The sequence below is a fragment of the Scylla paramamosain genome, chromosome 13 (genome assembly GCF_035594125.1).
Source record: "Scylla paramamosain isolate STU-SP2022 chromosome 13, ASM3559412v1, whole genome shotgun sequence".
NCBI lineage: Eukaryota > Metazoa > Arthropoda > Malacostraca > Decapoda > Portunidae > Scylla > Scylla paramamosain.
Window position 1 is genome coordinate 3,731,021 of NC_087163.1, and position 27,986 is coordinate 3,759,006.

General features: G+C 36.9%; 1 protein-coding gene across 8 annotated transcripts; it reads left to right on the top strand.

Annotated features, from left to right (window-relative positions):
* The first annotated feature begins 1,203 nt into the window (after nucleotides 1-1,203).
* LOC135106357 (hepatoma-derived growth factor-related protein 2-like) lies at nucleotides 1,204-26,677 on the top strand. Of its 8 annotated transcripts, none has more exons than XM_064015294.1 (14): nucleotides 1,204-1,553; nucleotides 5,643-5,719; nucleotides 8,522-8,654; nucleotides 9,610-9,787; nucleotides 10,515-10,669; nucleotides 11,501-11,894; nucleotides 12,682-12,824; nucleotides 14,041-14,215; nucleotides 14,652-14,707; nucleotides 15,337-15,503; nucleotides 15,628-15,802; nucleotides 16,094-16,159; nucleotides 17,028-17,166; nucleotides 26,125-26,677. In XM_064015294.1, the coding sequence occupies exons 1-14, from the start codon at nucleotides 1,476-1,478 to the stop codon at nucleotides 26,145-26,147; spliced, it is 1,959 nt and encodes a 652-aa protein (XP_063871364.1). In that variant the 5' UTR covers nucleotides 1,204-1,475; the 3' UTR covers nucleotides 26,148-26,677. The 8 variants fall into 8 exon arrangements, with proteins under 8 accessions (XP_063871364.1, XP_063871358.1, XP_063871363.1 ...); XM_064015288.1 differs by lacking the exon at nucleotides 26,125-26,677 and adding an exon at nucleotides 24,196-25,582 and having other exon boundaries at nucleotides 11,498-11,894; XM_064015293.1 differs by having other exon boundaries at nucleotides 1,225-1,553; nucleotides 11,498-11,894.
* Nucleotides 26,678-27,986: the final 1,309 nt, after the last annotated feature.

Genomic DNA, 27,986 nt, shown 5'->3' on the forward strand with positions numbered 1-27,986 from the left:
TAATTAGAATTCGAGTTAACGAGAGTAATAAATCCAAATGATCACTCAAATTAGACCTAAAAGCAAAAAGAAAAATAGATTAGGCAAATTGTCAAGTTATTAAGGGAATAATTATAGTTTTGGTAAAAAAAAAAAATCATGCTAATTCCCACTCACATGCATACTACACAATAATTGTACAGCCTGTAATAACACAGTCCACATTGAATTTAGAAAGTTATCAAATAACTTAGTAAGTGGTTTGTAATACGCATATGAGTTCTATCCTCCAGTCAATGAATGTGCAGTAACTTATTCAATGCATCTATCATAGGTACAGTATATCAAACTATCCACCTACCTATCTGTGTGCATTTACATATCTATCGGTTTATATAGTGTATGTGTCTATATATCCATTTGTTAATGTAATGTCTCAGTATTGGATTTTTTTACTCACAAACTATCAGTGACTTTAACTTCATGCCACACAGTCCTGGAGCTGTAATAGCATTATACCTTCACGCATGCAGTGTGTTCTAATGGGATCTTTTCGTTGCGTATTCTGTCAACACCTGTGTACTTTCATGTTTGGTATGTAATGATGTAAAAAAATAAATGCATAAATAAATAATAATAATAATAATATTAATAATATATATATATATATATATATATATATATATATATATATATATATATATATATATATATATATATATATATATATATATATATATATATATATATATATATATATATATATATATATATATATATATATATATATATATATATATATATATATATATATATATATATATATATATATATATATATATATATATATATATATATATATATATATATATATATATATATATATATATATATATATATATATATATATATACCGTCATTATATGGTCACTAGTTATACATGAAACATATTTCGCAGATCTGTTATGCTTTTGTATTATTTATGGAAAAAGCGTATTTTTTTGGCTAGATATATGAAAACTAAACACAGTTTTCGATAATATATAATAAAATTATAAATTTTGAGTTGGAAAAAAAGAATCACAATTCTGATACTGGAGCATGAAACAAGTACCTCTGCATTTTATTGTTTCTATTAATTGTATGAATTATTTTTTGACCATATCATTATGAAGAAGTTGATAAATTATTTATGAAAAACGCGTGTAGCGGGAAGCGGCGTGTACGGTGACGCAAGACGACGCTCATTTGAAGACGTTGTTTACCATTATGGCGACCAGGCCCCGCTGAGTGTGTCCTTTATTATAACACAGTTTTTCGCATCAATTACACAAAGAAATTGACATTACCGGCTTCCTACAGGACCTCGGTGACCCGCAATCGTTCTGGACTTGAGGAGGAGTGTAAATAGAGCGCGGAAGACTAAGTGAGCGGCGGAAGAAGTGTTGGCGCCACTCGGGGACGTGGGACAACATAGTCATCTAAGCAAATTCAAAATGCCCAAGAAAGACGTATTCAAGCCCGGCGACCCAGTGTTTGCCAAGGTGAAGGGCTACCCACACTGGCCGGCGAGGGTGAGTACAGTGGCAGTGTTGTCATGGGGTTGTATTAGAGGCAGGGTGAGGGTGGCGGCGGCGGGCACATGTCGGAGGGAGGGTAAAGGGAGGGCGGGACGAGCACCGAGGGAGCCGCGCCTAGGGAGTCCTTGAGGAAATTTTTTTTTTTGCCTGGCTATTACTTATTGTCTACTTATTCCTCTCGCATTTGCTTTTCCTTTCCTCAGTGTCAACATCTCACCTTGACTTCTTTCCCCGTGACACAAGGAGTATGGAGGATGTTGGGTTTAGGAGTGCATATGAGGAGTAGCAGTATCTCGTCTTTGTTTATATTTTATTCTTCCCATCTTTCCAGTGCTTTGTATTAGTAAAAAATCTTGCCTCATCTCTCACTTCAGGGGTATCTATTTCTGCTGTACATACACCTATATATGTGTTCATAATTACTTGTCAGACGTTGTTATTTAACCACTTACAAATCACAAAGGATTCTAGGAAATGTAGTGAACATTCCTACATATTCACACAGATGATAGCTGAAATACTAGATTTTTATTTGTATACTTCCAGTGGTGAGGACACATCTTGACACAGTGAGAGAGAATATTCAAGTAATTACTTTAGTTTATATAGTAAGGAGTTTCTTTTGTGATGAAATTATGGTTTTTGTTATAAAATGCACTAATAATTTCAGAAAACAGTATTGTAAGGTACTTTTTTATAACTTTGATAGGTATATTAATACTGAGTGGAGTAGATTGGTGTCATGCATGTTGGTAGGTATTCTTGACACTACCACATTAAGTGTTAGTGCAGCATCTAATTGCTATGGTACAGTACTTTATTAACTAGTTTGCATTATTAGATTCTCTCCCAATCTACCTCTTGCAAGCTTGCTAAGTGTTAGGTCCCATTTTAGTGACAAGATTGCAAGGAAAACACTGAAAAAAAGTTTACTATACAATATATTGTAGCCATTTGTATGCCTCTGCAAATTGCATTCCTCACTGCTTATCAGGTCAGCTTCCCCTCAAAAGAAAGAATCCCAGATAGGGCTGGAACCTCATAGTCATGCTCAAAGTCTCTTGTTTACATAACTGTGATGGGCTTTGCTGAATTAAATCCACCCAAGTGTCATGACCTGCCCCTAACATGGTGGCTTTTGTCTCCTCCAAACACCTTCCCTCAGTTGTTCTCTCTGCTGTGGATTATTTTTGACCAAATAACAGTGAAAGGTTTTTCAAAACTTCCCTCCATTGGAGTCCCAAAGTCATGGTATCGTGTGTCATGGATTAACTGATATTGAGATGGTGACTTACCTTGATGGCAACAGTCTTGTGGATTATCTGACTATGAGACGGTGACTTACCTTGATGGTGACTGCTGGGATATTGTGTTGGAAACAAATGTGAAACTTTGAAGAACAACAGGTGAACCTGCAATAATTGCTTATAACTGGTTGGCCAGGGCAGTGGCATCATAGGATTGATGCAGTGTTGTTTAGTTAGTGAAGTCCATCTCAATCCACGCTGAGGCTGTCCCAGGAAAAATCACCCAAATGATTTTATTGTTGTTATTAATTTTTTAAAGGTAAAGTTAGAGGTTAGGAATGCTTCAAGTAGTGAGATCTAAGAAGTGATGACAATCATTCTGGTTTATTGTATGAAGTTGCTGAAACACTTCAAAATAAAGTTTGTTCTACTTAAATATGATGGTGTACTGAGGCACGGTAATGAATGCAATAGTCCATGCAGTCCAGGATAGAAGGATACATGTGGTAAACGACTAGAGCATATTAAATATAAAATACTGTACAGAAATTTAGTAGAGCCATCAGCCATGTCCACCCCCAAGGCTGAGTGGAAGGACTGGCTGTGAGGTGCACAGGATAGAGATGCCTTATGGATGGTGGACACAGCACCTGACTAATAATACTTGTATAACACTCGGTCACAACTAGGCATAGCATCTTACCTAGAAAGTGTGACGGGAAGACACACAGTGACACACAGGCCACAAAATGAATTAAATAAAAGTGTGTGTGTGCACTATCCGGAAAGATATGTGTGTGTGTAAGGCCCACTTAATGCCAGTTCCATACAGAGTTCCAAAGAGAAAAATCAGATAATGGAGAGTGAAGTAAGTCTTGAAACCTCCCTCTTGAAAGAGTTCAGGTCACAACATCATGACATCATAGCATAGTATTCAGCCACTGAGAAGATGAACTGGGGATGCTTACATTTTGGTGTGAAACACTACTGTGTCAAAGCCAAAACATGTGACATAAATACTAGGCAATCACAAGACTCACACTAGCAGTGACGTCAGAACAGTGGCTCACAGACCAGGAAAATATGGTGACATCAGTGGGTGCCTCAGAGAGAATATGGTGTTGCTATGCTATATAAATTGAAAAAAAATAAACATGGCACTGGCAAAATATTAATAGAACACATGAAATCATAGCCCTAAGCTGTAGACTGCAGAAAGAATGGGGGTGATATGAGGTGGCAGGGTACACAACAATCAACTGGAACAGCCAGGTGCAGAATACCAAGAATTGATGGGAGCACGTGCTGACAAGGGAGGCAGGCAGGAGAAAAAATTTGATCAGATGCCCAAAAAGTAGCAGAAGACACCATAGGAGATGTGGATGTGAAGACTGGCAGCTGCAAGGAAACAGCAACAGAGCAGTCAAGTTGTAGTATTAGCAGGAGGCAATGAAATGCTGCCAAGGGTTGAAGGTGAGCATGTGGAGTGGGTGGAGGAGACAGGCACGGAAGGATGCAGTGATGCCAAGCTGACCCATCATCCTACTGCTTCCACCATTTTTATGTTGTAAGATACACATGGTAAAGGACTGGAGTATACTAAATATAAAATACTGTACAAAAATATAGCAGAGCCACCAGCTATGCCACCCCTAAGGTTGGGCAGACCAGGACTGGCTGCGAGGCATGCAGGATGGAGATGCCTTGTGACAAGGTGGACACAGCAGTGGGCTGTGTATGAAACTAACTAATAATATTTGTGTAATAGTGTCAATGATTTTTATGATCCATGATGTGTGGCAGAAACTGAGAAGTGCATAAAGTGCTTGAGTGTTGAGGCAAACCTTTCTGTCAGATTGGTGAAGGATGTGAAAAGTGAATATGATGCTGGTGACCATTATCACTGGGATTCCCAGATTTAGTAAATGCAAGGTATGCATGTTACTGATTGAAATATAAATGATTAGTTATGTACTAATGATGCAAGTAATGGTCTTAATGGCTGTGGCTCCATGGCACACTGTTAAGCATTTGGGTTTCACTGTTTCCAGAGTCAAGAGTGCATTAATTCTATTTCAGTCTATATCTTTCTATATACCTGGGTGAGACTGCAGTTACTTGACACCTTGTCTCATAGGCATTGTTAGCTCCATGTACAGGTAGTTTTGTTTATAAATTTGGGATATAATTGTGTACAATGGTGGGCTGAAGCTAAAAGTATGGTGAACGAGAACTGTGCACTTGTGAACTTAAATGAGTCTGGCTCATGGCTCAGTCTTTGTAAATATCATAATGGTTGGACATAATCTATTCACTTATAGTATAACCACTGTCTGGAAATTGCAGCTGAATTTTGGATTTTAAAGGAGTAGGTAATGAACAACAGTAAAGCATCCAAAGATTTGAGATAAGCCCTCAAGTATATCTTTGATAGGTTTGCCAGCCACTGACCCCTGCTGAATCACTCTCTCTCTCTCTCTCTCTCTCTCTCTCTCTCTCTCTCTCTCTCTCTCTCTCTCTCTCTCTCTCTCTCTCTCTCTCTCTCTCTCTCTCTCTCTCTCTCTCTCTCTCTCTCTCTCTCTCTGAGTTAGTGCCGAGTGATGAATGTCAAATCATCATTGCTCTTGGCCAGGGTAGAAGCTAGTCTTCACATTGACATGCTTAAAATGTTGTGGTGTCCAAACACCTTCCACTCTTATAGCCACAGTATGTCAGATGTTACTGTATGCTGTGCTGTGTGTGCATTTGTTAGGTAGGGAAACATAGAAACATCATTTGTAATTCATTTATGAATTAGGTATAGAAAATTTTTATTTATATGTGCTTTTACTTTCAGGTTGAAAACTTTGAGCCAGATCCATCTGGGAAAGCATTGAAGAAATATCCGGTATTGTTTTATGGAACATATGAAACGTAAGTAGTAATCAAGTTTATAAGTGTGTACCTGTACTCTATTTCTCTGTGTTTAGATCAGTCTCAAGAATAGATTGTCCCTTGATTTCATGTCAGGAAATAAGTACTTTATGGTATACCTTGCATATATTTCCCTATGTATATGTAGGTTGATCTTAAGTATAGGTTGACTTGATTTCTGGCCATGTATATAGGTTGATCACCTATTTTTAGATAATTATGGTGCCGCATGTAGGTCAGCAACCTCCAACCTGTGCTTAATGAGGAATCAGTTGAGGGGAGAGTCTGCTGTGAATTAATAATTACATCATGGATCATTAATTATTTTAAAGAAACGTCATGAAATATTTCTACAATATTTTATCTCGTATGTCCAGAAGTCTGATTAAAATCCTGCAAAAAGAAAATAATTCCTAGGTCATTTTATACTAGTTTTGAGAAAGAGTGCGTTTGAAGTTTTACCAAAGTTTCTTACCCCAATAAAGATACTATATGGTCAGTACTACTTTAACATGAATTTCACAGGATTAGTAATCACATACCAATGCTTGTATAAAATTATCTGGCTCCTTGTCCCCACTTACTAAGGTATTAGGTAATCTCTTAAAGGCGAGGGTGTCATGGTGTGCCACCCCTCATTGTTGCTAGGTTCCATTAAAATTCTCTTGGTGCATTGTTCTCAGTTGTTCCTTTTTGTCTTCCTCATCTTCATTGTCTTCAGTACAATTTGTCTCATTTCTCCCATTTCTTTTTGATGTATACATTTGTTCCAAATATTTTTTGTGAGCAGATTGCACTTCTTAAATCCAAAATTGTGTTCCAAGGTGGTGCTTGGTTACAGTTTTGGTTACAGTGCTCACAATGAACATTGTATGTTGTGTGAAGTACCTGAGACTGCAAGCAGCATTGTGGGAAGCAAATAGCCTTGAAGTGATTAGTTAGATGCTTTGTTTCTACTGCTTCTCACTGCTCCATCATCAGCCAAAGCTTCTTGTAATGATTTCTTGACCTCATCATACTTGTAACATGATTCAGAAGTGCCCTGGGAAATAAAGAAAGAGAACAGGCAAGGAGCAGAGTGATGCACATTCTACCCCCTGTATATTTCCCCTGTCACTAAGCTGTGCACTATAGTGGATCCAGACTAACTTGGTATTTAGGGTGTTGGCTGTACCTGTCTACACTGTTGCCACCTCAACCCTGGAGTAACCAGGCCTGACTTGGGTTGGCAGGGCACGGCCTGGGGGACTCACATGTCAGGGGCACAGGTGGCAGTACCACAAGGCCTATATGCAATGGCCAAGTGTACTGAAAGATATACAGAAATGTTCCATAACCAAATTGAAAGCCACTCAGCAAACCATGCAGTCATGTGTAACAACTTATAATTTTGGAACAATTAAGGCAAAGAATTAGAGTATGAGTGAGAGAGGGAGATCATCATGTGTCTGTTGACTCAACGTGACAGCAGCGTGGGACAGGTACAGCAAACACCTCGAGTGTCAAGTAAGGCTGGATTCACTATAGTGAGTCATCCTCACTCCCTCCCTCAGTTGTCCACACAAAGCAGTCAATATGCCAGTCACTAGAATGTATTTATGTATGATTATATTAGATTATTTACTGAAAAAAGTATCCATGTGCTGCAGTCACCCAGCCACGCCTGCGCTGTGGCCATCTAAATCACATTGCTTGGGACTTTTAAATTTATGTGACTGAAAATAACTTCATTGTTTGAAAGGCAAGGGATTGAGTGTCTCCACATACTATTTGTAACTTGAAATCATATTTTAAAAATTGTTTTCATATTTTCATGGTGAACTCTCCCCTAAACCTTGTGTTTTCATATTTTCATGGTGAACTCTCCCCTTAAACTTTTGTTTTTATATTTTCATGGTGAACAGTCCCCTAACCTTTGTGTTTTCATATTTTCATGGTGAACTCTTCCCTAAACCTTGGATTACTGTAACACTAAACCTCCATTGTGTATAGTATATAGTAACCTGGCTTGTGCTGAACATTTCAACAAAGATTGTTGAAACCACAGTATAAAGTAGTTGAGTAGTCTATTGAACTTAAATATGTGGTCTGAAGAACTTGATCTACACACTTAGAAATGTGTCAGCTCTCACACTGGTGACATTAAGGAGGATTTAATGTCAGTAAATTAGAGAGCTCAGAGCAATATGTAGCTTGCCGACAGTCTGGTCTGAAGAACAGGCAGAATGTGCGATTGCTACAGACATATTATCCATTTTAGTACTTTGTTATCAAAAATATGAAATATGAATCTGATTAAGACCATTCTTCCAGAGTAATATTCTTCATAATGTAATACATTTTTGTTTTTTTCTTATGATAGGAGTTAGCACATGAAATACTTTTCTTGGTAACTGGAGTGTGGCAGCTGATGTGAAAATTGTATTCTTTGGTTCTGGGATATTGAAATCTGATTAACTTCTGAGCATTGGGTATTGTTGCAGCCATGGTATAAGTCCATCATCTGGGCTTATAGTTGTCACAGTTGCCCTGATGTTCCCACAAGTCTTCTTTTTGAGATTGTTAGGTGTTGTTATATAGAATCAAATTGCCATCTGCTTAGGGAGATTTGCTTTTTGTTTTTTACTTTTTCATTATTCTTATGTATTTATTACAGGCTTTTAGATGTAGATGGATAAATAAATACTGGTATGGTTGTTTTATGTGTACAAACTATATGCATTGCATTTAATGTTTTTACATCATTATTATTACTATTAATTTATCCTACACCAACTGACTGTGAACGTATTACATTTTCAGGGCGACATTGAAGCCAGATGATATCTATCCGTATGAAGAAAATTTAGAAAAATTTGGAAAGGCTCAGAAGAGGAAGGGCTTTAATGAAGGCTTATGGCAGATTGTACACAATCCTAACTTTGACCCAAATATAGTAAGTTGGCTTCATCTTTTTTGAATGGATGTTGTGAGAGACTTGGCAAGACAGACAGAGCAATGTGTGCTGAGATGGTATAGACATGTTGAGAGAATGGGGATGATAACCTGGTGAAGAAGAGAGCAAGATCAAGTGTGAGGTGTGAACTTGCAAGGTAGGCAATTTAAGGTTAGTGTAAAAGAGGGCTTGAAGGGAAGAGGACTGACACTGGGGCATAGCAGAATGATTGCATGATGGAATTGAATGGAGAACAGTTGTGAGTGTGTGAGGAATTGCCTTGGCCCTGTGATCTGCATGATGGAAGCGCATGGAGAGGAGTTGTGAATATGTGAGGAATTGACATGGCCCTGCAACCTGAGGGAGACGCCACACATTGATAGTGTCACACAGATGTGGGGCAATCAGGTGTGGTAGGGCAGGGTACTTGCTGCAAAGGACCCTTGTCCTGGACCAAACTGTCCAATCTGTGTGGCTGATCCCGGTAAAGGGAGGGCGGGAGTACTTTCTCTTCTCTGTTGTAGGCCAAGGGGCTAAGAGAGTGATGTACATGAGTGTGAATGTGAAAGTTGTGTAGCTTGTTTTGGCTACTCTCATTTTTTAGGGGGAGACAGCTTTGGTGATGTATGTACAATTACTATCCCTCTCCACCAGGAGCCAACAGGACAAAGTGTGAATGGCATGTGTATGAGTATGTGGTGCTTTGTCTGGGCCACTGTGTGGGATTGCTGGCCTTGTGTATTGATTATTATTATTATTATTATTATTATTATTATTATTATTATTATTATTATTATTATTATTATTATTGTTGTTGTTGTTGTTGTTGTTGTTGTTGTCATTGTTATGTAAAGTTTTTGTGCTTCTTCCAAGAGTGTCACCGTACATGGGAAGTGGCATGTTTGTTGTGAAAAGAATGTAAGTATGGATATCTATATCTATCTGTATATTTCAGCCCATACCACCTGAAATATTGGCAAGTAGTAATTCTGCACCAAATACACCAAGGACTCCCCTTGGCAAACCTGGGACGAAAACTGTGGACTCTACTCCTGTTGATGGAGTGAAAATAAAGGCAGAAGAGTCGGATGAAGAAGTTGCTGATTTGGTTATTGATGAATCTAGTGGTAAAGGTTAGTCATTAGGAGATGGAATCATGATTGCTTATGTGGTAATAGCATGCATTTCATGACTGAGCATATTAGCTTGATTATGTACTCATTTAATTGTATTTTTATCTACCATTTATTCTTTTACTAAATGTATTGTGAAAGTGTGCAGCTGGAGAAAGTTGAATGTGAATGTGGTAAAGAGCCTGGGGATGATATGCTGGTATTGTGGGCTTTGATATAATTCTGATTTAAGGAGTTGATTTGGACAAATGCAGGAGACCTTTCTATTGAGACTTGACAACATGTCAACCATGTATTCACAACTGTCCTGGTAAAGTGTGGATCAAGAGGATTAAGAGAGGTTGCAAAGGATATGATTAGTAAATTAATAAAAAAGGGAATGGATGTATGGATGAGGTATTTGCTGTAAGACAAGTGAGTCAGCATTATTTGGTAAGAAGTAAGAATGTGTTTTACCCATTCATGGATTAAGAGATATGTGACAAATATATGAGAATTAAGGATATGCAAAGAAGAATCAGTGTTAGAATAGACTTAGCAAATCAAGCAGAGGAGGGAGTGTTATGGTGATTGGGTATAATGATAAAAAGAATAGCAACTAGTGAAGTTGAGGCTCATTGAATACTTAGAAGAGAATGGACATGGGTGCAGTGTGATTGAGATAAAGTTCTGTCATAATTTATCACCACATTATTGATATATTGAACTGTGTATTGTTTCAATACAGAGAAAAGAGCTGGTAGAAAACGCAAGAGACAAGATTCAGATGGCACTCCAGCTGAAGTAAAGAAAACTCCCAAAGACACACCAAAGCAGACCAGAGGCCTTCAGAAAGAAACTCCCAAAGACACTCCCAAGACACGGCTTGGAGCTAAGGAAGGGGTGAGTGCTGCTTTCAGTCTTCAGTAGGAGCTCAAAGCAAGTCTTAGAGTCATTACACTGTGAAAGATTTTCCAGATGGGCTACCAGTTCTATTCCACTGGCAAGAATTAAGCTATGTAAACAAATGTATACACTTCTAGTAAAAGTGGGCCTAAGAGTGTTGATGTTTGCAGCTGGCATCAATCTGATTTACCTGTTTGCTTGGACAATTTTTCCTGCCAATCTGCTTGGGCACGCATAGACATAGGCCTGGAACTCCTAATCATGAAATTCTTTAAAAGACCACCTGTATGGGCATGAACAACATACCATTGAAAATGTGTAATTGTGAGCTGAAATTAGCACTGAATTAGACTGTAAAGGTAAGTGCAGTGACTCAATTATTTAGAAATCATAGAGTTTTGGAATGTATGTCCATTTTTCCCATTATGTTCACTTATTATATTGTCTGATTCTCTAGTTTAAGAGATAGAAAGAGTGGAAGGAAGAAAAGAAAAAATATAATAAACATTTCATATAATTTATTTTAAACACTATTTTTGCCGTGTACTGTAACTCCTCAAAAGGCTGTCAAGTAAACTGACATCATCAGATGACATATTCAATCTCTTCAGTTTGATGGAGACAACTGTTGGATAAACTGGGTGGGAATGGTGCTGGTTACCTGTGTTCACTGTGTGTCTCTCCCTTTCTAGAAAACTGGCTTAGGTCAGAAACAGGTGGGCTCCTCAAAAACCTACTTTCAGTGTGTTCACCCTAACTTTAGTTAACTAGAAATGCCATGGTTGGTATTGTTTTGTTAGGTATTGATTTGTTTTGTCATTTCAGCAGGCAACAGAAACAGCTGAACCACAGGTTAGCAGGAGTGGTCGATTGATTAAGCCTAAAAAGTTCCTAGATGAAGGGGAGGAAGCTTCCCGTCCACCATCTGCTGCTGCAACCCCGACATCTGCTCCAGTTGGGACTCCTTTGGGAGCCCCGGGTACACCAGCATCTGGAACTCCTGCCACTCGTGCCACACTTGCTCCTACTCCTGCCACAACCCCAGTTTCCACCCATACCTCTGTTCCTGAATCTGATGCAAGTTCAGTCTCTTCTTCAGCTCCTAATTCTGCTGCTGCTGCAGCTCCATCATCAGGTGTGGCTCCTTCTGCTGCTGGTGAAGACACACCCACTCCAGCAGACACTCCTGTTTCTAAAGCACCAGCTGAGGCCTCCTTACCAGGTGAGTTTATGCTTATTTATTTTCTTTTATGAGGTCTTGCTTGAATAACTTAGTTAATAGACCATCTGTAAAGATTTAGCTACTACACACACACACACCACACCACACCACACCACACCACACATTATAATGCAATTAGTACCTTTATAGCTACTTGTTCTGAATTAAATCCAGTAGTCTTTTGGCTTATCTTTGTTAGGGGTCACCATACAGATCTAATGCACTTGGTGATTTGACAAAGGTTTCATACTAAGTTCCCTATCTGATACCCTCATTATTCATCTGGGCCTGGGCACTGGTAGAAAGTTGTACTGGCTCGTACCAGTGGTGGCAGGGGAACTGGGAGTGGGTAGCTTCTAGCAGTTGGGATGTTGGGATTTTACCTTTTGGACAACTTGCATTGTAGTATGATAATTTGTAAATTGAACAACAGAGAGAGAAAAAAATAGGAAAATAACTTAACCTCTTGAAAATCCCAATGATGTATTTATGATGTATTTATGAGGAAGATTAAGTAATTTGTTTGTATGTTATTCATTTTATAATGTACCTTTGTCTGATCATTTCCTTCTCTGGAATTTTTAGTACTTAGAGAGTACAGACAAATAATTTTCAAGATTATTTGACTTGAAGTTACCATCATAAATGAAGTAATTACAGCATGGTAAATGATGCTCTTGTACTGTAACTGTTTGCCATTAGAAGTGTGATCCTGTGTGAAATGTTAAAGCTGTCTTGCATTAAAGTTTGGAGGTCTTGTAATATGACAAATGAATTGCTGTTTCAGAAGGCAAGGATACTCCAGTGAATAATACCAATGCCATCAAGACCCCAAGCTCACCCCCACCTCCAGCAGCCACCAATAAGAAGAGGTTGTCTCAGGCCACTGCTGAGGAGACTCCAGCAACACCAGAAGTGTCTACACCAACGGTAAGCAGCAGGATGCAGTGAGAACTATGCGTTGTGTGTCAAGTTTGCTCGTTGTATCAGATTTCCTTTGATATTACAGAACCAAATTGAATATATCAGTGCATAGCAAACTATGCACCATCTTAGTTTACTCTGGATTATTTCCTATTTTTGGATGTGTTTTTCTTGTATAGTGAACACATATTTCTTTCATATTCAATTTTGGTTTATTGGGGTATTTCTTTTCTTCATTATATCTTTATGTAGGAAGTAAATGCCATCCTTGTGTTTTGTGAATTTTTTTTGTATTTTTAAATATTTTCTGACAATAGGTTTTCCTGCATCATTCTCAGATCATTTATTTTTGTTATTGTTTCAGTTTCCATCTTAAATATTCAAGGAGATCCATGCTGCACTAACATAGTGTTTATACTGCACAAAATACCATAAAAATCTGATAGTGATAATGATATTTAAAGAATATTAATTTATCATAATACATTTGCAAGTGAGTACAATCAGGTTGCTGCTAGCACAGGGTTTCAGTTACACTATCAGCTTGTGCTAGATACAATTCCCGTTCAATTAGAGCAATAACAAAATTACTGTAGTTCCAAACTGGTTGAGGACCTCCAAACTAATAAAAACCAATACAGTACACTAACAATCACTAAAATAATACAATGAGCCATCATTTGCACACACAATTGGTGAACACTCACTGTTGGTATCACAGTGGATGGCAGCAGTGGCAGTAGCAGCAGCGGTGGCTGTAGCCAGCTATTCTAAAACTAAACTTGTATCAGTGTTTATAGCAGGCATAGCAGCAGCAGCTGCTGCACCCCACCTTTCTTACATAACTTGCATCACTGTAGATGGTGACAGCAGCATGTTCTTTCTCCTACATTAGTGGTACCCTGCTCCAGGTTATGGAGATCTCTGCAGCTTGTTGTGGTCCATCCATGCATTAGGCCTTAAAATCCCCATGTTATTGTGTGATTTAGAAGCAAACCAACTCCTATCTTAGACACAATTTGTGTTATAATATTGTGTGTTAGTGGCGACCTAATTGTATTTTGAGTCAGAAGTGCCTTATAGAAATTTTCATGTTGATTCTTCAGCAGTTCAAATACATAATTTACCATTGCAGAGATTGTGACATTAGGGTTCCTCCTTAAACCTAACATTACCAATGTCTTTTCTTCAACTGTTTAACTTTTAGTCTTTTTACTCATAGGCCCCTCCTCCCAAGAAGAGAGGCCGTCCTGCAAAAAATCGAGATGTTGATGCATCCCCAAAGGTTGCTGCTAACTCTGTCTCAACACCCAAGACTCCCGCATCCCAAGATACTACCTCAAAGTCATTCTCACCAGCCACTAAAGCTCTTGGAGATAGTGTGAAACAGCTGCCAGGTGATTGCTTGTAATAGTATTTGTTAGCAATGTTATCAGCATTTTACTAGCAGTTATGATTCCAACACTAGAACTTGATCCCCCCATTCCACAAATTCAGGCTTCTGTTGCTGCTTCATTATGAGAGGATGTGGTGGATTTGCCATCTTATATTAAGAGATGGATTTAAAACTTTCCAGTATCTGTTAACATTAGCCAGCTACATTTTTTACATTGTTACTTATATAATTTATTCAAAGCACGTACATAAGTATAAATAATATTGAAATATCTTTAATGTTTATTTTTTTATGGTAGCTTTATTTGTCCAATATGGTTTTGATTAGCCCACTGTTACTATCAGTATATCAGTATCTTAAAATTATCATGTCAAATATTACTTATCTTTATTTCAGCAAAAAAAATTCATGTCAGCAAATTTTTATCTTTATTTCAGCAAGAGAAAAGGGGAAAAATCAGCTGAAACAGAATGAAATAGAACTCCCTAAAGAGGTATGTGATTATAGGTATAAAAGACAGATTTACCCCACATTTGTATTAATTTCAGTTCTTAGTATGGTTAAGTTGATGGTACCATTATAATGATGCTAGACCTTCCAAATATACAGTTTATTTTTACCATTCATTCTGGTAAAACTGGGGCACCTCTCAAAAAAACTTCCCTCAGTAGCTTGAAAATTAAACCTGTAAGTTTTGTTCTATAATTAGGTCTCATTGCATATGTTTCTTTTGTGAATTTTGTGCTATTCCAACTGCAAACCCATTTATTTCTATATTTAAAAGAAAATTTATCTTATTTATTTTCCCATCCTCACTGTGAGTCCATGGTCTTAACATATGAGGGCTGCAGGTACAGAAGTCCTCTACTGCTTAAACCCCTTGTTGGTGTAAAAGTTTTGTTTTATTGTTTTACTGAAATTAAAAATGTTATGATGCATTTTATTAAACCACTGTGGATGTACCATTACATTTCATTTATATTCTATAAGAGTATGTTTTAATCATTGGGTTTTTTCCTAAATTATGGGTAGGGAAAATATATGTAGTTATGAGTGTAGTTATGAATCAAGGATTTATTATATTGCATCTTATGTAAAGTTATGAAATTGTTTCTTCTTCAGACGGATGTTTCAAGTAAGCAGACATTTTTGAAACTTAAAACTGATATTGAGTCTGGAACGTTAAATGCTGATGAACTTAAGGAACTTTCAAAAGCAAGTGAGAAAGATGAAATGCATGCAGCAATTGTAGAAGAAAACAGAAGATATACAGAGACGTGTAAAGCCAAGTAAGTAGAGCCACAAGTGCCTCTGATAGAATATGTGGCATATGCTGCAGTTTCTGTTGTCAAAGTGTGTATTTGTCTTCATGTGAGAGTATCACAGATAGTGCATTGATCATTATTGCAACAGGACCCTGGACATGGAAGCACAGCTGCTTGACTTGGACCAGAAAATCCGCGAGGCCTTGTCTGTAACGAATCCTAGGAAGGATGATGCCAAACTCTACCTGGAAAAAATGTCAAAATTAGTCATTTCTGGATTAATGCTAAAGAAGAATCCTCATGTTGTGGATGCCATTAAAAAAGTAAGTTTGTGGGAAGTTTCATGTTGTCATAAGGCTGAAAATTCTGAAAATTTTAGTTTTATGAACTGGCAAAATGTGAAATAAGGATAGGAAAGGAGGTACCCTTAAGATTTCAGTAGGAGAGAGAACCTCTTGAGAGTGGCTGCAAATGGAAGCAGAGAGGAAGAGAAGGGCTTAGTTATGGGAAGTGCTAGATGATTGCTTTACATTTAAAAACAGAATCATTGTACTCTCTTCATGTATGCAGAAGAATCACCCCACAACTGTTGCTAAAAGATCTTGTCTTTTCAGTGCCGCAGATACAAATATGACGATGAGGTTCGACTGAAGGCAGATATGGTGTACAACAGATTTAAGGTTTGTCACAGCATCCTCATAGTTAAAATTGTGACTTGAACACCATATTTTTTATTTTGTTTTCGTTATTTTTTTATTGGATTTATTTATGTATTTATTCACATTCAAGTGGTTCATTATTAATTATTTATGATAAGGTTTGGTCTTGTTTTATGTTCAGTCTGTATTTATGGTTAGTAGTTTAAAGAATGTGACTACAATTTCTTAGGTTTGTTGGATTTTTGAGATTTACATGCTGTCTGATGAAAGTTTGTTATGCACTGAGACTTGTCAATAGGAAAGGGCAGTTGCATTTTTAATACCTATCTAAGTTTTGCAAAGCCTAAACCAAAAGACTTCATTTAAAATCTCTTTAAGTTTTGACAGCTGTTATAGAGAGCCTTATCATTATTGTATGACATTGGATTTTGTGACATTTCTTGACTATCACTCTGCAAGGAGGTCAGACTGGTACATAGATTGTATGATTTTGTGTCAGAGCTATATATAATATTTTCAGAATAAAAAAAAAACTCAATATACTATTAAAATGTAGAAGCTTGAAATGCATGGGTGGTAAGTCAAGTAAATCATTATCAGTTGAAATAATGGTTATGAAAATCATTAAAATGTGTTGCAAAAATCTGTTTAAAAGACACTTTATTTGATTAATGAATGCATCAAAATGAAGACTTGCATAGTCTAGGTGATGTAGTTGAAGGTTGGGTATTGTCATGTAAGTTGTGCAAGAAGGTAAATGATCAGCCTTTTAATCTTGTCAGTTTTGTTTATAATAGGAAATGGAATTGGGATAATTGGGGGACATGGATTTAAGGATGTTCATGTGATGCACCACAGATTGCGCTAAATGTTGCTTTATTTCTATCAGCTGCTCTTCGTGGTGCCTGAAAGTCAAGAATGGGACACTATGTTTGCTGAAAAAGTAGCAGAATTTGATGATGCTTGTCATCGGTCGGGTATTTCTGAGGAAAGCAAAATCTCACTGGTTAGAGATCCAACTCACCACAGTAAGTAAAAGAATTTTCTGTTTTTGTTGGAGATACTATTGCATATACCATATTTTCTTACTTACAAGCTGCCCTCAGTTCCAAGATGTGCACAAATTGAGTTACTGGAAGTTTGTGTGATTCAAAATTATACCAATAAAACTGGAGGGTGAAGTCCTGACATGATAATGAACAAATTACCTCATTATTTTTTTCCCAGAATGAAATGTCAGTTGTTGATGTGAAATAGTTAGACAGTCAAATCCAGTACTGTGGCCATAATGATTGAATGCATCAGATCCATAGCCCACCCTCTCCATCCCACATTCCTCTCTTGGGAATCAAGGAAAGTTGGTTAAGTGTTTGAACACTTAACAGTCTCATTCACAGGATTCAAGTAGATCCATAGGCTTTGAATCTATTCAAAGCTTTGTGTTTCATTTGGTCTCAATTACCAAGAGAAGAATGAAGGGATGGAGTGAGTGGGGTATGGAATTGAATTAAAGTGTTTGATCGTTCAGCCACAGTACTGGATTTGGCTGCGCAACTATTTTGTTTCAGCAATTAACATTTAATTTCAGGAAAAGTTAAACACTTCGCTCTAGATGCTTAAAAAACGCGCATTGCTCATATTCGGCATAGACCCACGAATGGTAACTTACCCAATTTTTAATACTATAATTTTCTCTCTCTCTCTCTCTCTCTCTCTCTCTCTCTCTCTCTCTCTCTCTCTCTCTCTCTCTCTCTCTCTCTCTCTCTCTCTCTCTCTCTCTCTCTCTCTCTCTCTCTCTCTCTCTCTCTCTCTATACACACACACACATGGACAAAAGAAAGCAATACACATGCGTCTACTACCTTCATTCATCAGTAATTGTCATAAGATGACCTTCCCAGCTGTATCAGCACACACACACACACACACACACACACACACACACACACACACACACACACACACACACACACACACACACACACACACACACACATAGAGAGAGAGAGAGAGATGTAGGGAGGAGGGAGGGATAGGAGAATAAGAAGGCAAGGAATGAACCAGGGAGGAGGGGCAGAACTGTACCTGGAGTGAGAGAGAGAGAGAGAGAGAGAGGGGGGAAAGGGCAAGGAATGGACAAGGGAAGGGGTTACTGTACCCCTCCCCTTACAGTCTCCCCTCCCTGGTGGAGGGGGGTATAGGATGAAGAAAAGGATAGGGGGGATATGGAAGATAAGGGAAGGACCATAGGAAGGGAAACTATGATGTAAGGCTCTGCCAGTGAGACTCTCATTCTGGATAGAGGGTGAGGCATGAGGTAGCTCATATACATGATTGGTGGGAACAGAGAGGGTGAGAGGAGCAATAGAACCTCAAGGACATATATGGAGTTTGCCAAGACAAGTCAAAACAGGATATGGGTTTGCTCAACAACTAAAATAGAATACAACCATGGTGCCTATGTAGGCATCATATTTCTTCATGATGCCCATGTATTGAAGGGGTTGATGTGATAATTTGTTCATTATCATATCAGAACTTCACTCTATAATTTTGTTAGTATAATGTTTAATCACCCTGTGTGTGTATGTGTGTGCGTATATATATATATATATATATATATATATATATATATATATATATATATATATATATATATATATATATATATATATATATATATATATATTGTCTTATTTATTTATTTTTATTAATTAATTAATTTATTTATTTTCTTCCATTTTTTTAGTACAAAAATTAGACAAAATTATGGCACATTACAAAAAGGATTAAAAAAAAGTGCAGCTTCTAAGTGGGTGAATACTGGATTTGTGAAACTTTTTATGCACTCATTTGTTTTTTTGTTGGATGAATTTTTCCATGAACATTATTTTTAGAAGTAAGACCATAACTATAATGATTCTTTATCTGTGATATGCTCTGGTTAGATGTCTTTGGTTATGATAAAATGGATTAAATGAATGCTTTAAACAGGATGTTGTGTGTGTGTGTGTGTGTGTGTGTGTGTGCACGCACGTGTGCATGTGTGTGTGCGTGTGCAAGCTTCCTGGCCTAGTACACAGAGCTTGTTGGTTGTTATAGAATCTCAAAATTTTGAGAAGTTTTTGCATATTACAAATTTTAAGTGAAAAGAACTATCAAGCTTAACAGCACAAATAGATGAGAACAATACAATCAGTGAACATTTGAGAAAATATATTTCTCAAGCCAATGTCCTATTGAGTTTTGTTAGTGGGATGGAAATCCAGAGAGCAGCAGTTGACTATTCAAGAGGAAATGATTAGGAAGGAAAGGATGATTGTGACCACAGTTATGCTAGCTGCTGACATGGTGCACTCATTATTTTATTAGTGCTGAATAGCTGGTCATTTGTAATTACATTGAGTACCATCAACCACACAAAGCATTGTCTTGTATGTTGGTAAAGTCTACTTAAAGATTCAGTTTGAAGATTTTTGTTCCAATAACAGTGTTTAAGTTGTTTCCTTTTTGAAGTAATCTCAAGATTTTAAGTGAGGTCTACCACTTCATGACTCAGTTCCTAACAAAAATCTGAATCCAGCTTAATCTAAATTGCTTTCTGTGTGCATAAGTAGAATAGATGATATAGATGATGAAGTGTTCAAACAGGAATTGTACTTTTGATAGGTTTGATAAAAAATAAGGCACATCAGGAATTGTATGTTTGAAATTGCTAATAAGAGTACAGAACATGCACTTTGCTGCAGTAAAATTATGGAATTACTGACATAGCCATCTTGGGAGAGTCACAAGTAGCAGATATCAGAATAATTTGATAAGAAGGTTTATTATGCTACTATGGATGTGTGTAAAAATCACAAGAAAGTCATAAATTCTACACATATACCAGGTTCATATTTTAAAGGGAGATAGTCATGCTAGGTCTTTTTAGAGCAAAGAAGCCTCAAATTATTTGATGAAATTATCTATATACTAGGCTGATATTCTCATAAAGGGGTTGAAACCATGGTGGGGAAAAAAAATCAGTGACAACAAGAACACCATACATGCAACATGGCAATGTGTACCATGCATTGATGAAGATACATTCATATCATTCCATTTCAAAGGTGTGTCAAAGTTTTCAGAAAATAAAAGCAGATCTTATTGGAATTGAGGGGATTGCACCATTAAAACTGCATTAGGATTGAGAACACTATGTAAACTGTCCCTCAGGAAGAGTCAAGGGGATATGCAGTGTGTTATAACTGGCATAAGTGGCCAATAGATGACTGTATGTGGAATTATTGACCACTTTTGTGATCTTGGATAATTTTATATAATTTATGCATTCTTGGATTTTAAGAATCATTATGTAAGTGTATTGTAAATGCTAGTGTTTCTACAATGTCTTATAGAACTTGATGAGTTGGTGCTTGTTTAATGTGTTTACTGCACATAGAAAATTAGTATAGAATTCTGATTAGGGGAATAGAAAGCAAGCCTGTTTTGTATTGTGACATGGAGGGAAGATAGAAATTTGGTAGTGTGATGGTGATGAGTTGATTAAAAAGTCAATAACTTGTATGAATAGGTCATTATGAAAATGTTTGAATTGTAGGAATAATGCAAGAATTAATTACAAAATTGCAGAAGTTTGTTATTATGCAGGCATACAAGGTGGAGCAAAGTAAAATAAAAATGAGTTTTGAAAATGAGGTGACAGGTGTGAGATGATATTTATATTATCAAGCAGTTACTGAAAGTGAAGAAAAATCAGGAATGCAAGAAATATGTATGTGAAGAACAGTAATTTGAGACCCCTGCAATACCTTCTTCCTTGAAAGAAGAAATATATATATTTTTTTTTGCATTAGGAATTGTCCTTAGCCTCAACCGTTTATTCTTTAGGAATCCTTGGTTCCAGCTGAGACAGAACAATAATTAAAGAGACATGCAGCTTAGTTTTTATTAATGTTTAGTTAGAATGCCTAGTGCAGAAAACAATATTTTGCAAAACAAGCTGTTACACTTACAAATTTGACATTGGCATATACTTTTGTCAACATGTTTAATAAAAGCAATAATTTTGAAGAGTGTTGTGATGCTCAAATATCTGAGATTGCATTCATGGTTTCTATTCCTCAATTAATGAAGTTATGTAGGTTGTAGGTTGTGGGATACCAATACTGGTCATAAAGTCAGAAGAGTAATTTGAGGCAATGTATTGTTGTATACTCATGTGGTATCATGATACATATATTCTGAGTTTGTTTATTTGGATTCATGTCTAGTCAGGAAAAATGGCATACAATCTTTACACCTGCTTATCCTTCCTTGCAGAATGATCAGTAAATGAGTTTTGAAAAACCTGGAAAAGTTAGATTGTGATAATCCAGTTACTATACTTGGCCTTGGAGTGGGTAAGAGGTCTGCACCCTTCATGAGCCCCAAACCAAAATGAAGATAGATGAGGCAAAGCACATTTCAGCTGCTGGGATTTGAAACCTACCTAAAGTACAAGTATTGTCATGATATAAGCCAAGCCAATAGGGATTGTTGGGCATGGCTAATTGCCATGATCTCTGTTGGTGCTGCAGGTTTCCAGAAAAGGTTACCTGCTACAATTAAGCAGGATGTTATTCTTGTTTCTGGATAAAACATTTCATAGAAATAGGTGATACTGAATTTATTGTGGATGTGAGTCATTATGTTACTTACATATTGCTTTGTTTGCATATGAACTTGCCATTTTCCATACATGGATAACAAATAAATATAAGATAATCCAGTTCAGTGGGAGGAAAAGGCAAAATTTAGTACCTGACAAATAGTCAATCACAAGTGTACATATTATTAAGTCTTCAAGGAATTGCTCTTTATAGAATTAGCTTTTCCTTGTGGTTAAAGAGCTTTTTGGTGATTAATTATTGAGAGTACAAAAGTTTTATCTCAGTATTTCTTCATAATAGTACCTCAAAGTACTTTGTGACTATATATAAGCTTTTAGGTTATACATAACAATGGCATCATGATAAGATATGCCAGTGAATGGTCTTCAGGAGGAGTTCTATAAATGTCCAGATCAAACATGTTGTATCACTGGAAATTTCAGGCTGAGATAGAATGCTGTGAAAAAAGATTATGTGTAAAGTTAATCCTCTGCACTTAACTGAAACATCATATTAGGCATCTAGAATCACAACATTGTAAACACTGGTGTAGGGGAAACTGAGTTGCTGGTACCAGGCACCTCACCAAAGCTTGCTCTGTCTTATTATGATTGCCTTATGTTTGTAAGACTCCAGAGATACGGTCATTTTCCACTATACTAAGGGTATAGATAACTGATTCTTGCTGTTCTCAGACTCTTCCTGAGTGGAGAGCTAGAACTATAGGATTGTAAATTATATGTGTAGCCTTCCAGCCTATCACAATAGCACAAGTCAATTGTGGTTGAGCTAATGGGAGTCATGCAGTTATACCTTCTAGATTGCATTTGCTGAGTGAAAGAGGGAATACCTTTAATAGTTATGTTGTAACGCATGAGACTTTAGACAATGTTTTCTTGTTTAAAAAAAAGAAAAAGAAAAGAAAGTGCTTACAATGTTTTGATTCTAGACATCTTATGTGATTTAGCATTTCTCTCAGGTGGGGGATGACAAAAACAAGCTTTTATTATTGCAGGAGTAAAAATACAGATGATAGTGTTCCCAGTCTCTTGGCTGTATCCCCCTTAGTAATTTTACAGTATACAAGGAATATGGTAGCAGCGTTCTAACCCAACCATGGGGTATGTGGCCAGCACTGTTTTCAAAGCATTAACATACTGATTTGGCAGATTTTTAAACATACATTATTTGCATTCACTTTTGATGAACATTTTTGGCTTCAATAATTGTGGTCACTATTTCATTGAATATTTGGCATGATATAATTATCATAAATCTGTGATCAGCCTACACATACTCAGTTTTCCCCAACCAAAGTTCTGCACTTTATTTTACGTGTTGTCTTTGGAATGATCAGTTGCTGCTGTATGAATTGTTTTCACTATTTAGCTCATTAGTTGGGGAAGTTAATGGTTCAAATTCAGTTATGTGCACGTATGAAAGCATGGAAGGTGAGATGAAAGAGTTATGCAAGGAAGAAGATCTATGTTATAACTAGTAATATAGAGATGGTTTTATGGTATTTTGATGTGAAAGCAGGATGAGCAACACTGAATCCACTTAAGTGAGTTTCTGATTAGATGTGCTTTTCTGCTGTTGTAATGAGAGGGTTAGACAATACAAGGAGAGAATGAAGAACAAATAAATAGAGGCTTATGTCACATCCATCTTGTGGGAACAGTTCTGAGAAGCATGTATTGGAAGCAGAAGGATAGAATAGTTAATTCAGCCTACAATCTTAGAGATGCATAGCTTAAGATCCCTTATAGAATATATACATCCTAATGTTAAAAGTGTGTTACAGTTTTAAAGTTTATTTTTTATTGTATTTGATGTCATAACTTGAAAGGAAACAAACATTTTACCTGAGATAATTATTTGCTGGATATTTTTGTGCTACAGTGGAATATGTTGGCTGAAGTTCTTATATCTTTATTTTCAGAAATATTTAGATCAACAGATGTGGAAGACTGATATCACTAAATCTCTCAAAATCCCGAAGTTGATGAATATCTTGTAGCATGTATGTTGGTGTGCTTGTGGATGAATGGGTATTTACTGCAGCTGTTCTGTCATGCTTGTCTTTACCAATGCTCCAGATTTTCTCTCTCTCTCTCTCTCTCTCTCTCTCTCTCTCTCTCTCTCTCTCTCTCTCTCTCTCTCTCTCTCTCTCTCTCTCTCTCTCTCTCTCTCTCTCTCTCTCTCTCTCTCTCTCTCCATTGCTGCTGACTAAACTTTTGAGGATATGCACTGAATTATATTTTTTTCTATATTCTTCTCTATTAGATTTGGTAAAGTAACGTATAACAATATTGTAATAATCTACCATGCTGATTGGTAGGTGCTATAAATGATTGGTGCCATGACAGTTACTCACTAGACACCTCCTTACTTACCTTTCAGTTGAAGGCCCTCAGGAAGAGGCTGGGAAAAGGGGAAAAGAAAATACAAGTCCTTTGTCAAAAAGCTGAACAGAGAGGAAAGTTACATAGTATTAAGAGATCAACAAAATTAAGATCTAGCTAGTACTTAAAATAAGGCTTCAACTGAACAATGTCATGGCTACCTTAGCATTTAAGGTAATGTTTGTGTGGGTAAAGCTGTATTCTTGGAAGATCATGCATTTGGCTCAGGATTGAGTGGCTGAACAGGTAACCAGGTATGCAGATAACTTCATCCTGTGGTTATTGACTCCTGCTGAGTAGAACAGTTTTGTGCTGATGTGAATGCTGTTGCTCGAAGCTTGGTTGGATCTGTGAGAATGGGTCCTAAACGTAGGGTTACTACTACATTTCATAGCACATGATAGTTTAAGCCTTACCTAGGTCTTTATATACATTAGTATGTGAAAAAGACTAGTTAGATTGGCTATAAATGCTATTGAGTTCAGGATTGTATGTAGCTCCCACCACTGTATCAGATGTTAAGGGTTGAAGTAGATGCTTAGTGAAAATATGTACTATTTTGAAATCTTAAAATGTAGAAGAAAAGTTGCAAGATTTTATCATGTCCTGTGTCCTTGTGTATATACAATATATTTTCTCTATACTTGTAAAGCTATAAGACATAGAATTAAACCATAGCATAAAACTAAATTTTACTGTTCATGTTCTACAAAAAAAAAAAAAAAAAAAAAAAAAATCACTCTCCCCATCCCCATCCACCAAAAAAAACAACAACAGCAGTAACTGTGCTCACATTCTGTCCACCAGATGTTGAGTTAGTAGCAACCACAAGCAGGAATTACAGCTCGTTATTTAATATTAGTGAAGCATGTACTGATGGAAAGTGTGTACATATATCTTATTGATTTGATTCGATGGTAAAACTAATGAAAAATATTGTTTTTGTCTTTTTTATGGAACAGGATCTTATTATTATTTATTTTATTATTTTATTTATTTATTTATTTATTTTTTCCTTCAAGTGGATGTATGACAACACTCAGTACATGAGTTTCAGTATTTCTGCCTTTTGTTTACAGTTAACATCTTCATGATCAAAAAAGTAGGACAGGTGTAGGAAACCTAATACAAGCTCAGTGGAGTATGGCCAGTGAGAGATTATTGTGTTGAAGTAGACACAAAAGTTTATGACTGGATGTGTTGTTTTTATGTGTTGGTGATAGAGTAGGAGCAGTATTGGCCCATTCATTATAATGCATTTTTCAGACAAATCTCATTGACTGGGTGGTGATGTGCAACATGTATTTCTTGTGATGGATTAAAATTAAGCTATTTAAAAAAAATCCATTTGAAATAAATAAGGATTAAATATTGTCTTGAAGTCATCAATTTTTTTAAGTCAACCAAGAGAAGCTCTAAGGTCAGTATACTTTTAGTAATGAAAGAGAAAATGCCTTAATTGTGACATGCATTGGTGAACAGATGGTCGCATGAGCTGTCTAACATTGTCACTTACCCGTCTGGCATTCAGCGGGATGACCAGAGACATCTGACTGGGAGTGAACGTGTCTCTCTTTTTCTGTTTCTTTATCTTACCTGTCTGTCTTTTGCCTGCATAGTTTGTATGAAAGATATAATGAAGGTTTTTCTGTGAAGTGATAAAAAGTCAAATTAGAGACTTTTTGATGAATATTTGGGATAAATTTAATGTTTTAAAAGTGTTTTGCATTAATCAGTGGAATATACAGGAAAAAAAAAAAAAAAAAAAAAAAAAAAAATATATATATATATATATATATATATATATATATATATATATATATATATATATATATATATATATATATATATATATATATAATTTATTGTTAGGTAAATGTTGAAGGAAATTTGCTACTTAATGGTAGCTGATATGTTTTTTTTGCAGGTATATCAGTTAAGCGATGGTAATAGCTGATCTCCACTCACACGAGGACCAGGTTTTTGTTGATAGCTCTCCAAATCTCTTTTTTCCAGTAGATATAATTGTGATTGAGTGTTATGATGTTATGTTAAGCCATTTTCCTCAAGACTGGATGGTGGTACTCTGTGTAGCTGATTTTTTTCCTTTTGTTTCCATTTAATTTTTATTTATTTTTTTATTATCTTTTTTGGAAATTTATGTGGAGGGTCTGATCCATTGAGGCGCCACAGTGATTAAATTTCACTCATGAAAATTAAGCAAATGAATTTTGTTATTTTTTTTTTACAATAAAAAATCAACAGATGTTTATGTTGTCTATAAGTTTATTAGTAAGCTCTTTAATGGATCTCTGACCAAAATTTACCATTAAATATTTGTATTCCACATCATGGGCTTAGTTCAATTTTATGCATAAGAAAAAAATTAGCACTTGACTTTAAGTACAAAGGTGCAGTAAGTAGTGCTATACTGTGTATCGAATCACTCCCAGAATAAAAATTAAATTGCCGTACACTGACTGGTGGGTTTCCCTCCATGCTGAGTCCTGGCTTATTGTGCACCTACTGCTGTTGCTGTTGCTGCTGCTTATGTTTTCCAGCACATATGCGCCCCACGGTGCAGATGCTGTAGTGAGATGGTTCAACATGCAGCTGCTTGGTGAACAGCGATGTTCTGGATGCAGTGTTTGTAAGGATTCGCCAAGGTGTGAGAGCTGTGCATGGCTGTCCGCATTGGGAGATTGTTCATCACCAAATGAGGTTCTTACTATTAATGTGTATATTTTCGTTGATATCCACATGTGCACCACAGTGTTAGTGGTGATAATAGCATACAGGTTACCTTAAAACAGCGTCACAGCGGTGTGGTTTTCGAGCACCGTCCATTCCCATTAGCTGAAGATCATAACTTCAGACGGGGCGTTTCACTCGGCCACCACACTGTTCTGTAAATGTTAGTATTTCTGCCATTTCAGGTGAGATTTAACTTAATTTGCCCTATTGCCGAATACGCGTGTAATATTTTCAAGAATGGAGTAAAAATCTAGTTTGCTATCAGATGTATCGTCCAGCTTGGGCTGTAGGTGTTCGCTTGTATGCTCAAACCTCGGTGGAAATTTCCGTAGGGTAAAAACGGAATAGGGCGGCGCCAGTGCAGCTGCCGCCCCACAGCACTTTTCAACCGTTCTTTGCTGCCACTGGTATCTCTTAAAAACCCAAGACTTCTTGTATCGTTATTAACTCAGTACCTAATACCTCGATTCACAGACAGAATAAGAGGAACTATAGCAACCTTTACTGAGTTTCACGGTTTGTACTACATAATTTTTTAGTACAACCGTGAGTTTAATTAAGTGTTGAAAGAGAGGAATGGGGGTGACAGCAGGAAAGGGAGGGAGTGAGGCAGGCAGCGAGTCCTGCGCCGACTGGGCTTCGGGAAGCTTGCCCTTCGTGAGTTATTCAGGGCGGCAGTACTGGACACACGTCAGAATCAACGTCCAAACAGTTTTATCTTTAAGCACCGCTGGGCGCTCGCTGCCAGCTGCACGCTGTAAGAATGAGCTTTATCCCGCTGACGGCGCTGGCTGGCTGTAGGGCTTTAACTGTGCCCTGCAGGGACACTCACGCCAGCTCCACCCCTGCAAACAGTCAAAAAGGTCAAACTGTAAGCCGTCGAGGCAAAATGGATGCAAACTTGAAAATAATGAACTTTCAGTTTGGAGATTAATTGGTGTATTACAGCTCCATTATTCAGGGATTATGGAATTTCGGGCTTGACAAAAAAAAAAAAAAAAAAAAAAAAAAAAAACGCAAACGAATGCTCGCTCT

Bases quoted from the DNA above. Each gene is read 5' to 3' on its own strand.
- LOC135106357 (XM_064015288.1), top strand. From the start codon at position 1,476: ATGCCCAAGAAAGACGTATTCAAGCCCGGCGACCCAGTGTTTGCCAAG. The intron at 1,554-5,642 runs GTGAGTACAGTG...TTTTACTTTCAG, and splicing joins ACCCACACTGGCCGGCGAGG to GTTGAAAACTTTGAGCCAGA. The intron at 14,708-15,336 runs GTATGTGATTAT...TTTCTTCTTCAG, and splicing joins AAATAGAACTCCCTAAAGAG to ACGGATGTTTCAAGTAAGCA.